Below are 13,059 nucleotides of genomic sequence, written 5' to 3'. Positions count from 1 at the left end.
GAACTTTTGAAGAGACCTCAAGCCAAACTCAGAAGGGCAGAGGGGAAAATGCTGATGGACAGTCCTACTGAGCTAGAACACAAGTGGCTGTGAAGGAAAGGCTACTGAATGGGCTGACAGCTGAAAGAAGTAAAGCAACCGCACTTGGACTCACTAGTGGGCTCTTTGTCCAAGTTGGAGCCATCTCTTTCTCTAGGAAGCTATTTGTGTTGGAAATGAGGCCATAGCCAGGCGGGAGCAGGAAGGAAGAGGCGGATAGTGATCTCAAAGGGGTGTGCTCTGGGTGCAGAATGACAGCCGTGCAGAAGTAGGTTGGCTGCAAGGGCAATGAACTTGGCCAGAAAGCTCCTGCAGCTCCTTGCTCTGCTGAAAATCTGGTGCCGTGTGCGAGCTTTGGAGCCCGGCTGAGGGGCCCAGGGTGGTCACAGTGTGGGGCTCCTGCACATTCAGCTACAGAGCCACAGAGCTGCCCTCCTGAGCCCACTTGGCCCCTCCTGCAGACTCCCTGTGCTTCACAGAAAAACAAAAATGTGCACTCAGCAGAGGAGTTGTCACCCTTTTCCTGTTCTCAGCCTGGAAGAGAAGCCATTTACCTTTTCTCCAGTCGTTCCTGAGCACTTCCCCAGCATTGTACGAAGTGCTACAGACCTTTCCTGCTGTGTTACTGTGTCTGCCCTGCTGAAAGGGATGTTGAAGCAGCAAAGAGGTGTAAGCCTTTATTCCCAGTGATGTAAATTGTATTGAAGTCAATAAAGAAAACAGAATTTGTGTCTTACTTCCTGTGACTTTTAAAAAATGTGTTTGCTTGTATTGAAGGTGCCTGTGACACCATTCGTGGCTTGACTATCGGATGGAAACAATTTCAGTTTCCTGTTCTGATTCATAGGTCCCTAATGACAGGTTGGTTACATGTTAATTCTTGTTTTCAGCAATTATCATGCAGTTGTGCTTTCACTGGGACCTGACAGCATACATGAGTGGAAAGAGCTTCAGGTTAAGGCCTAATAGTGCAGCAACAATACTGTTTATTTGCCTGTCTGCTAACAGTTCCCCCACAGTTGTTGTGAGCCATTTCTAACACAAATATATCAGAGGTGATTGGTTTTTGCTTGTTTTTTATTCTGTTTCACTACATTTAACAATGCTTTATATAGGATCAGTTTTGTTGCTGCTCCATCATCACCATGATTATTACCATAGGGCATAAAGTATCAAACTCAGATCACAGCTGTATTGTGCAGGAGCTGTATAAATGTGCAGTAAAGGGAGGCTCTGTCACAAAGTGTTAGTGGTGTCTGGAGAGACGAGGCAGAGGAACAGGCACGATTCAGCAATGTGCCCCTACTGCACAAAAGCTCAGTTGTGGTGTCGGGTACAGAGCAGTGCTTCAGACAGGAAGGGACACACTTCTTGTGCACGAGGTTGCAGGATCAGGAAGGATGAGCTCTTACTGCCCTTCTAGAGATCAGTGCCTTTAAAATGAACTGGCCTTACATGTGACAGAAAAAAGTTCAAGCATCTAGATAGCTAAAGGTCCCTCTCGTACTCTGGTGAGGTCAGAAATATGTGTAGTATTTAAACAGCGCGTTCAGAGTCACTGTGAAAGTCCTCATTGTTTCAAATCTCCCTGAACTTCTTCAGGGATTTGCACTGCACCCACCTGGAAGTCTCTTCTCCCAGCAGCTGGGGGGAGGTGGGAGGGTTATTGTCCTTAGCAGGGGGATTCTCTGTTTAAAAGTATTGCAAACAAGTAAGAAAAATTTGCTGTTTCCCATCCGGAAGTGGGTAAGATAGATCTGTCTCCATCTCTGATTCAAAATCTCTCCTTACTGTCACTCAAGGCCCTTCCAGTTCCAAGGGACCAATTGTTTCTGTATTCCTCAATCTAACAAGTTGGACAGCCCAGAGAAGGTGAATGTGTTGTGATGGATTCTCATCCTTTGACTGGAGAAGGTTTTCTCATCTGGAGCTCATCTTTGAGCCCCAGTGCATATTGGTGCCAGTTCATAGCAGGATGATGGTGCCTCGCTGACTTTGCTCTCTCCTTTTTCTCCACAGCTCCTGTACGACAACCCCAAAGCCCGTCAGGAGGTCGAGTATCACTGGCGAGCCTCGGGATGTCCTCACATTGTCCATGTCCTGGATGTCTATGAGAATATCCATCATGGAAAGAGATGCCTGCTCATCGTCATGGAATGGTAGGGACCAGCAGCAGCCCCTCACCAGGCACTGCCTTTGGAGGGATGAAGGGAGTGGGAGAATGTGTTGGCTTAGGTGGCAGTTGGGGGATTTCTCAGCAGCAGGATTTTGGTTTGCACAGGAAATCTTTTGTTCCCTTTATGGAACTGGTAAGGAAGTGTGCAGCTATTCCAGCCATCCTATGTGATGGAAGAATGAGGAACCTTAACCAGAAAACAAATTTGCATTGTGCTCCATAGCAATTGTCCTCATTAAAGTGTTGACTGATTAATACACTCTTGAAAGATGCATCTTTACAAATGCATTCTGCTTTGGTTGTGATCGGCTTCCAACTTCAGATGTAAATCCAATGATCCAACGTGATCTGTCTTGTAACTATTTTGACTCTAACTTTCCCTATTCTCTCCCTGGTCTGCAATACCACAGTTATTGTCCTCTTCACTGAGGACAATTAATTCTTTTAGGTGTCTTTGCTTCTTTCTTTTTCTTCCTCTGCACCCCTCACATGAAACAAGATTATTGTCAGCCTCCCAGTGCCAGCATATCTGACTTCCCAGTGTTGTGTGTCATGCTCCCTGTGACAGGGTACATTAAACAGAAAGCATCAAAACTCTCTGGTCTTATTTTGTTTTCTGTTTATGCCATACCAGAGTGGCTTTTTGCATTGATGCAAGTGAGTGTGATGTTTAGGGAGCATTGGCATAGGAGGCAGCCTGTAATCTTTATTTGTTCCTGCCGTGGTTCTGTGAGATTATATGATGCACAGTCAGGTGTTAATTTTGTCCTTTCTGCTAATACAAGGTGGGGGTTTTTGTGTTCTTTGTTTCAGCATGGAGGGAGGAGAGCTGTTCAGCAGGATCCAGGAGAGAGGAGACCAAGCTTTCACTGAGAGAGGTGAAATATTGCAAGTTTAATTTTAAAGTTCGTGAAAGATTTTTTCTTTCTTCTCCATTTCTCAGTTCCCTGGCTTAGTTTCCTTTTAGGAGTTTTTCTCTGATTTCATTTATGGTTGTTGTTGTTATTGTTATTTCTCCCACTGTGTGTTAAGAGTGATTTTGAAAAGTTCCTGAGAACCAGGAATTATGAGAACTGGCCAAGTTCAGGCAAAATGTGGAAGGTTTAGAGAAAAATCTTTATACAAATCTGCTCAGCTTCTTCATTTCTGTACCACGAGAGTGTCTGTTCCTCTGATCCCTGGTCTCGTGCCAGACCACCTCTGACATGATCAGTGTAGCTCCTGCTGCGATCTCTCTTTGGCTGTCCCTCAAGCAGCATCACTGCACAGCCACACTGTTGGGTCGTGAGTGTAATGAGCAAATCACATCTGATGGAACATCTCCTATCCAAGGGTTTTAAAGCACTACTTGAAAGGAAGTGTCATTAGCCACAATGCAAACAAACCTGCTTGTCTATAGGAGGGACTGAGCAAGTGTAAAGCCCTGCCATGAGACAGGCAGAGTTTGCACTGGACTAGTCTTGCCCTTTTTGTTGTCTTTGCTATTTATTATTGACAGAGAACCACAGGTCTGCTTGACCACAGTTCTCCCTGCCCCCTCACAGCAGATGAGCTTATTTCTGCTCAGAGTAAAACCATTAATGTTTGTAAGGTGTTAGTGTTTGCAACTCTTGGCCTGAAAAAAGTGTTTAGAAGCAGAAAAATAAACACATGAGCTTGTAAATTACTGTGACTTATTTTGCAGGTCTGGTGTAGAGGCCAGTCTGTTTTCTTCTTCTGCGTTTCCTAGCCCAGGGTGAATCATTTTTAGTCCTATAAGAGACTTGTGCAGGGAAAATGAGCATTTTTAGAAACTTTATTTGTTCTTCTCTAAAATACGAATTCCAGGGAGAAAACTGGTTCCGTGAACATTAGTGACTGCACTCTACTAAAAACATTATTTTTCTACATTATATGGCATTGTATAACATTATAAATACTTACGCAGAAATCACCTGGGAGTGTTAAACAAAAAACCACCTTCATTGTTTCCTGAGATAAATGAGCCCTGTGCCACTGGATTCCCCAGGTTCACTGCCTGTTTAGATAGCCACAGCTTCCCATTAGGATTAGGAAGGAGGAGGCTGTGCAAGGTTTTCCCCAAAGAATAGGAATGTTACTGCATTCTGATTGTCCTTGTCTGAGATTGTATAGTTTCAATCTCAAGCCATGTGAAAATGGATTCCAGGTTACAGTACAAGTTCTGCCTATGCAGAACCCAGAGGATCAGGTTGAAGTTTCTATTGTTTCCCTGTCAGTGGAGATGTGATATAATGCTCATATGGGAATGTCATTCCTCCTTGCTCTGAAACCCCTCCCTGTGTAACTGAACCCTTCCAGACTCCCAGAGCACTGCTGTTGCAAGGCAGCTCTCCACCAGTAGAATTTCCCACTGGGGCTCTGTTAAGTTTTTGAAACATACTATTTCAGAGGTGGTAGTTTGGGCTTTGCTGAACAGAACTGTTGATTTTGTTCCTCCCGATGAAAAACTTCTAAAGACAGTGAAGAATTAAGATGTGACCTATCCTAAAATTACTATATTGTTATGTTGCTCTATTTTTAGAAAATCTGTTAGATCCTCCTCCTATCCCTGAACTAGAAACTGAAAGTTAAATTTCTGTCTCAAACAACCAAGGACATGTCCTGGACAATTACAGATATATTCTGGTTGGAGCTCCTTTCTTAACAGTTGCTGCTTGTGTACCTGCTCTGCTCTTGCTGCTTTTTTTGGTGAGCAAATTAAAGCACGAATTTCCAAGCTCCCGAGGAGTCTGAGCTGTTGGGCTGCAGTGCCTGCTCAGGAGGAGGGCTGAGCAGCCGGGCAGTCGGGGGCTTGGTGCCTGCGAACCCAAAACACAGCTGTTAGGGCTAATTTTAGGGTTTCTCCAGTCTTGATGCTTGCCCTGTGTTCTAGCAAGCTGTTTGTAAGCCATAAGCATTCCCAAGCCTGTCCCTGAGTTACAGTGGGAATATTAATGTGACCTTTCTCTAAAATTGTATTTATAGAGGCCGCTGAAATAATGAGAGACATTGGGACAGCCATCCAGTACCTGCACTCCATGAACATCGCACACAGAGATGTCAAGGTGAGGCTCCAAGGTGTGTGGGCAGGGGAATAGAACTCATGGCAGGAAAAAACCTGGGCAGCAGTGATTTTAACAGAACTGGGAGTGCAATCAGAGTGTTCCTGTTCCTCTGCCGGTGCGAGAAAGGATTTGCTCGCTAGTTTGCAACTAGTCCAAGGTTGGAATATTCATGTGTGCTAATGCCTTCCAGTTGTGTATGGAATGCAGAAAAATCTCATGATAGATGCGTAGTTAAAGAGGTACTGCCCACTTGCAATCCATTAATTAGCAAGAAAATAACACTGCTCCAAGTGAAGTTATACTAGATGCCTCTATGTACAGTCTTTGCCAGTTATTAGTTGTTTTCAGCATCATGCTTGCATTAAAAAAAAAAAAGAACAAAAAAAAACCCCCACAGAACCCCCAAACAGCAAAACCTTCTTCAGAAAAAGGAGACACTTTTGGGAGGAATAATACCAATTTCATGCATCTAACCCACTTCAGTAAGTGTGTGAATATTTGGGAAAATAGGGAGATCTCAGTTGCTGCCAGTGTTTAATGAGGTAAAGTTTGAACCCCTATCTTGTTGCAGAGGTTTGACAGAGCTTGTAGTGTTGTATTTTGTGTTCATGCTGTGAAGTGCACAGCACAAGCAAAACCAAGCTCGCTGCACCCCCGGCATTTCCAGTGCAGGGCCACGGCATGGGATGGAATGTGCTGGAGAGCAGGACATGTAATGATAGGCTGAGGGAGCAGATTCATTCCACAGCTCTGAGCTGATGGATTTTCTACAGATGTTTCTGTGTGTTTAGCTGGAGGGAGAACTGACGCATCATGGTGTCACCAGGGGGTAAACTGGGAAAGGAGCTGGATCTAGTTGTAGATAATGGAAATACCCTGTTGTCCCTGATCTTGGACACAAGAGCTTGTACTTCCCTCTGTGCCACTTCTGCCTCTATGGAGTGTGGAGCTGGAGTGGAATTGACTCTGGCTTCAGGAGACAGAGGAGGGAAAAGCAGCAACAGGACTGTGTCTACATCATTTAATTTTGATGGAGTTGTGTCAGTTGCTCATGGAGGCTTTGGCTGAAGATTTCCCTTGTCCTACCCCTCGGTTGCTTTAGGCACGATGTGGTGTCAGATCAGCTGCTGTCATCACACGGATCAGTCCCAGGAAGTGCAGAGAACTGGGAGAGGTTCAAGAAGCCAGACTGGTTACCCATTGGATGGGATCTTGTGGTTTGCTCTCCCAGATACCTTGCTAAGAAGGATGTTGATACTTAGTCTGAGGAAAAATGCTGCATGGTGGGAGGAAATTTTCTGTGTGTTTGGAGGGGATGTGATAGAAGTAAGAAGACCTAAATGTTGGTGGTGGGTTTGACCTGTCAGCTCATTAGAGACATCTCTTCATTGTCCTCTTTATCCTCTTTTGGTGGCCTTCCAGCCTGAAAACCTGCTTTACACATCTAAAGACAAAGATACTGTGCTCAAACTCACGGACTTCGGCTTTGCCAAAGAAACCACTGTAAATGCACTGCAGACCCCCTGTTACACTCCTTATTATGTGGGTGAGTTATCCAAGGCACATTTCTTTTGTATTTCAGTCATTCATTCCCTTACAGCAGTGGGAAATCTTCTATTGGGGCTGTAATGTGAAGTGTTAGCCTGCAGGATTTAAACTGGGATCCAGCCCAAACCTAGTCTGGTTCCAGTACAGTTCACTGCTCCTGCTTTCTGTCTGAGGAAACAGCCTTCACAGGAGATATAAATGAGGGTTTGCAAGGAGAGAGAGAGAATTTCTTCTGATTACACTTGAAGTAATCCTGATGTTTCCTCTGAATGATGCAGTATGAGCCATAATTTGAATTGAGCTTCATGATATTTGGGTGTTTCCTTGCAAAACTTTCCTTAGCTTAAACTAATGCAATAAGAGAGAAGAGTATTGCCTCAGCTATAAAACTTGTTAAGCTGGCAGATTGAGGAATTAATAATAAAGAACCAACGTGACTTAATTGCAGCAGAGTTTTTCCTTCATTTTGTCCAAAGTTGAAGCACTGTGTACTGAATACCACAGCAGTCTATCCTTTATGCACTCGTTTTAGTCTTGAGTTAATAGTCGTTCATCATATGGTATCCCTGGGGCAGTCCGTGCTTGGAATTTCTTTGCTGGAAAAAGGACTTAATTTGTTCAAAAATTACTTCTCTGATTAAAGCTTGTCTAGTTTTCTGTATTGAAAGGTACTGTTATTCACTGGCAGCAGATAACCACATTAGCAATACTCTTTTTCTCATGCCTCCTTCTATATTTTTGTAAGCTGGGTTTGGTGATAAAATGTTAAGGAGTTTACACACGTATGTTTTTATGCCTTTATATTTGTGTATAAACAAGCTGACATTTTCCTTCTCAACACCTTTTTATAAACCAGCATGATTGCTCATATGTTTAAAGAATCATTTTCCTTACAAAATCAAGCTCCCTGCCGGTTTACCTGCCCCAGGGGACAAAAAAAAATCCCCTCTAAATGTATCTTTGTCTAATTTTGTTACTTAGTGGAAAAAATATAGTGCTCTGGAGGCCAAAGAAAAGTACAGTGCCCTGTAGCTGCAGGAGCTAAACATACCACCTAGGTATCATTCAAAATTTTATCACAGCTCCAGTAGGGCCTTTCTATTCTGATTGCTGGAACATATGCTCCTGCCTCTTTGAGTGCAGTGTCTCCCTGCACGCATTTAGCTGTAGCTCCTTCTGCTTTTTGTTAATCTTAGTACTCTCTTGAGCAGAGAGACACCAAGGTGAGGAGTAGGGCATCTTTCCAGCTCTGTTCCTCCTTTTTAAAGCTACTTTAGATGCTTTTAGGAACTTGTCAGTTGAAAATGCTACCCAGTTCCTGCAGTGAGTTGCATTTTTTTAATGCCTCTGATACCTGTTATTGAAGGGTGCTGCTACTGACAAGGTGATGGAGATGAAGAGGAATATCTGGTACTCTGTTAATTTGTGGTTTTAATCTTCCCCAGCCCCAGAAGTCCTTGGTCCTGAGAAGTATGACAAATCATGTGACATGTGGTCATTGGGTGTCATCACATATATTCTGTAAGTATCTGGGAAGAAACCTGGTGAACAGAAAGAGAACACAGCTTGTTAAATCTGCACTCACAAGTAGTTGTGCACTGGGATTGTGCAGCCTGCAGTAGAATATGAGCTTGAATAAAACTTTTTAAGAGGTAGGAGGACTTTCCTAGTTATGAAAATTCCTTTGTCCACTCTTACAGCCTGTGTGGGTTCCCTCCATTCTACTCAAACACTGGTCAAGCCATTTCTCCAGGGATGAAGAGAAGAATTCGGATGGGGCAATACGGATTTCCCAATCCAGAGTGGGCTGAAGTATCAGAGGAAGGTAAAAATGCTTCCTGGTGCTGATGAGTGTGGGCATGGTTGTGTGCAGTGCTGCAGTGCTTACAAAGAGACTATTTCTAAAAATCTGTCTGAGCTTTTCTTTCCCTTTCTTTTACAATTTAAATCAATTTTTTGTTAGGTGATACAGAGAACAACTGGGAACTCAGATACCAGCCAGCAACCTCAGTGCTACAAAAAGTAAATGACTACTGAAAACCTTCTTTGAAAATCCAGCTAGTGCTAGTGAATGCTGAGATTAAACCCTCTGGAAACAGAAAATTCTGATCCTTAGAAAGGAGACAGCCAGGACAGCTCCAATGCAGGCTGAGCTGGAAGAAAGGCAAACTGTTTTAAGAACTCATTCAGTCTTTGCCCTCCTTGGAGATCCAGCCAGCAAGGATGGCAAGTTTTCGTGCTAGCTTTTTGGGGTGTGGGAATTTGCCAGCCACCACTTCAATTGAGGTCAACAATTTCTTGTCTATAAATCATTGATCAAAAGCTGCTGGGCTCAAATCAGTGTCCTGAAAGTGGGTATTTTTGATTTCCTCTTATCCTGACAGTCTCATAAGCTGGAAGTCTCACCTGTCTGTCATATTAAAGAGAAGGGTCAGTAATGTCTGGGCTTACCTGGTTTTCCGTACAAGCCCTTTACATTGCTGTGTCCTGTTTTTATCTGCTGTTTAGCAGTAACAATTATCCTTGGATCCTGTTGTGCTCTGGGGCATCTTCACCCCTCACTGGATCTTGTGGCTCTGTGTGCAGCACAGCCTGCTGAACATTGTTGAGGGAGATGTTTTAGTCATGGGTTTCTGGCTAAATATTTCCTCTGCTTTGGGTCTTGTTCATATTCCAGCAGTTAAAAACGTGCTAGAGGAGCTCAATGAGAGAACATGTACTTGGACTGTGTGTAGGGTTTCTGTATGCTTGCATGGATGGAGATAGGGAGCCTCTACCTTTGCTCCTGTTAAGAACATCTCATTTGTGGGTGTTCTTCAGGCTGATGGGGCACCTTCAGCAGGCTGCTGCTTTTTTCCCTGCTTGGTGCTGTTCTTGTCCTTTGCAGCCTCTCTCAACAAACTAAACTTGTACCTCTGGCAACTTCTTACAAGCATTTAGTCATCTTGCATGTGATGTTCCTAAAAGAGAATTCTTATTTAGAACTTTTTCTAGGTTTCCCAAGGAAGTTTTGTGTAAGTCCCTCTGAATAACTTCTTTGGATGCAGTATTTCCAGTCTATCCACCCACATTAATGAAACTCTTGTCTAGACTCTTGCCATCTCGTATCTTACTTATTAGTGCTCTTGCTTTGGCAGATCCCATGTTCACAGAAAGCTGCTGCAAAGCCTGTTTGTGTAATCCATTTATTTGATTTTTTTTGTCTTTTTAGTGGCCTCTCAGTTGTCAAAGTTCATTGTCCCTTTATTCCACAGCCTGTGCTATTTGTTGTCTTCCATCGTTTCTCAAAACATCAGCTTATGTATTCATTCAGCTCATAATGCTCATAATGAGGCAGGCAGCTTAGCAGCTTTCTGTTCCTGTGCTTCTCTTTTCCTCCAGCTGTTGCTCTCAAAGCAGTTGATGTGGTGATGCAGAGAGCATAGCTGGAATCCCCAGGCCTTTTCTTCTTGCCTCTTGTTTTGGATGTTTTGTTTGTTTGGATGCCCCTCTAAACACAGTGACCTGCCCCACTGTACATGGTTTCTTAACATGGTCACAGCAACAGGGAGATGTTTTCAGTTCTGAAAAATTGTGTTTCTTCATTCAGCAGGTCCTTGTGTTCCCAAGGTTATTTGGGAATGCAGTCCTAGGCTACACCGTGCCCTGTTGGTTCTGTTTTTCAGCCAAACAACTCATTCGGCATTTACTGAAGACTGACCCAACAGAGAGGATGACAGTCTCTCAGTTCATGAATCACCCTTGGATTAATGTGAGTCTTATATCTCTTTTTACACCATGAATTGATTCTTACATGCAGAACTTAGGTGTAGCTCCACACAGCACAGCAAGAGGAGGATGGTTATTACTGCTGCTCCCTTAATTAACCTCCTGTGCCCTCCACAGAGGGTCACCTGCCCATAAAGCCACAATTGCTCCTGGTGTTACCAGAGGACACACAAGGGGAGACACCCACAGTCATGTCCTTGGAAGCAACAGCCCAAGATGTCTCTGTGTTCTGTGAGCAGGCAGTCACTGTTGACTCTGCAGCATATGCATGTGTTACTCTCTTTAAAAATACAAAAATAAACTCTATGTGCTTACTTCATCGGTGCAGGATTTGAAGAGCTATTATTAGTGGTCTCAGGCACCATTGTGCATAGCTATGTTAGTGTGAACACGTTCCTGTGCTCAGTGGGAATTCTCATCCTTGGCAGAGTTTGGAAATGCATGGGGGAGGAGCAAGGGTCTCTTATTGCCCTGGTAGGGTGGTACACAGAGCTATTAATGGTCCCAGTTCAGGTTTCATTGTATGACTTGGTTGAATTTACTTTTCCTTAGAAAATTTTTTGGGGGTAAAAAAGAAAAAAGTACTTGTGTTAATACAATACAGACTATTTCAAATGAGAGACATGAATCCCAGAAGTTACAAGACTGAGTTTCATGATACCATCTCTGCTCTGTAGGTGTCCCTCAAAATAGTAGGTTATGCTTCTCACATAAAAAAGATGTGTCTAAAAAGATACCAGTCTTGTTCTTGCTGCCCAAAAAATCATCAGCTAGGAGCAGAATCACTTCTGCTGTAGAATGCCCTTTGTTCCCCTGGTGTTAGTGTGTCTATGCTGATCCTCAGACGACAGGGCAGAAGCAGAGGTGTGGCTGATAGTCCCCATTCCTCCAATGCCTGCTGCAGGATCTGAAAGCCCTTGGAATCAAATGAAATGTATCTGTAGGGCATCCTGATGAAGTAGAAAGGTGTTGTCATTCAGAGTGGTGAAAGCTGAGAAACTGAGGTTGTAAAGACTGTAGAACAGACCCCAGACAATGTTTCGGAGTCCTTTTTAACCAAATAAAAGTGTAATCACTGCTCAGAATAAATACCTCCAGATTTAAGTGTTTGAAGCCCCAAGAAGGTGTTTCAGAAGTCAGCAGGTGAGGAATTTCATGGAGTGAGTGCCTAATAGCTAAGGAAGCTGCCACCTACAGCGACGCTTGGTACTTGGAATATGCAAAGAGCCAATTAATGAGGAGGAGATTAGAGACAAGGTCTGCAGACTCTGCTGCACCAGAGCCCTGCTCTCATACCCTTCCTGGAAGAAAGCTGCAGGTTGGCTTTCTTTTCTGCTGAACCTATTGCTCACAGGGGGCAGAGGGAGGGAGAGGGAAAGACCGATACAATGAATGTGTGTGTTCTCCCTTTTCCTAAATCCCAAAGTAGAAACATGTCTGGGGAGTTGCACAAGCAGCAGAGGAGGGTGCTTGTGTCTCTTTTTTTTACCTTTCCCCTCTTTTTTTAAATGAGATAGATGGCAGAAGTATTCTACTGTGAACTAGGCAAAAATTGTCAGTTTAGGTGGAGCACAGAATCCTCTAGTTCCTTGTGTATAAGATTTTTTTTTAACAAGCAACAGCTCACAGCAGAAAGGAGAGCACCTTCCACAGGGACAGGGACATCGCTGAAGCCAGTCTGCTTGTTTTCCATTTCTCTTGTCCCAGCTGTGTTTGATAAAACTGTACCCTGGCCAGCTTGGGTCCTTTTCCAGAGGATGCAGGAGTCAGGATTTCTGCTTTGCTTCTGTGACTGCTGCACTGTTGTTCTGAGCTCGGGGGAGCATAAGCACTGCTTCCAGTGTAGGGTTTGTTTTACAGGGATGTACAGAGATCTCCTCAGGCATTGTTGACATGCAGCTATAGGATGCTACAGCAGCAGACAGCAAGTTTGGGTAGAAAGCATAAAGAAAATAGAGTATCCAAATGAAATTATAGTTTGGGTTATGGACTAGCAAGAATTGCCATGATTCTTGTTGAGTTTAGCCAGGGAGCTGTGCTTCACACTTTAGAAATTGTCCCTTATTCTAATGTGAAGTATCTCCTGATCTTTCATGGCAGGTGAGCATAGATCCCAGTTTCATGTGGATGCACTGCCTTCTGAGCTGTGCCTTGCTGAGAAGAATTGTGTCATTTCCTCTTTGGGGCTCACTTAGTCCGATGAAGTGGTAATCTCAGTTAATGCATACATACAGGAAAATGTCTCCTACAACAAATCCTAGGAGATGAAGGTCAAATTAACCACTTCAAGAGATTGACTAATGAATAGTGAAATTACAGTTAAAATCTAAAACATACCTGAAAGTTTAGGTTGGACTGGAAGGGAGCAGAGTGAAAGAAGCTCAGCACTGATTTCTGTTTCCTTTTGTTCTTTCAAGACACTGTTGTGTGGGGACTGTAGTCCTTTTCTACCACACACACACG

The 13,059-nt window shown here is 43.7% G+C and overlaps 1 protein-coding gene across 2 annotated transcripts in view; it reads left to right on the top strand.

Annotated features, from left to right (window-relative positions):
* MAPKAPK3 (MAPK activated protein kinase 3) overlaps positions 1-13,059 on the top strand; it is a 47,707-nt gene that overhangs the window by 30,993 nt on the left and 3,655 nt on the right. For both annotated transcript variants that reach the window (XM_039559178.1, XM_010389930.4), the window contains exons 3-9: positions 2,059-2,198; positions 3,029-3,093; positions 5,201-5,280; positions 6,703-6,826; positions 8,274-8,349; positions 8,529-8,653; positions 10,494-10,579. In XM_039559178.1, coding sequence (XP_039415112.1) covers positions 2,059-2,198; positions 3,029-3,093; positions 5,201-5,280; positions 6,703-6,826; positions 8,274-8,349; positions 8,529-8,653; positions 10,494-10,579 — 696 coding nt within the window. The remainder of the gene's footprint in view (positions 1-2,058; positions 2,199-3,028; positions 3,094-5,200; positions 5,281-6,702; positions 6,827-8,273; positions 8,350-8,528; positions 8,654-10,493; positions 10,580-13,059) is intronic.

The sequence above is a fragment of the Corvus cornix genome, chromosome 12, assembly GCF_000738735.6.
Source record: "Corvus cornix cornix isolate S_Up_H32 chromosome 12, ASM73873v5, whole genome shotgun sequence".
NCBI classification, from domain to species: Eukaryota; Metazoa; Chordata; class Aves; order Passeriformes; family Corvidae; genus Corvus; species Corvus cornix.
Note: the sequence above shows the minus strand (reverse complement) of the source record. Positions and strands in the feature narration are given on the sequence as shown.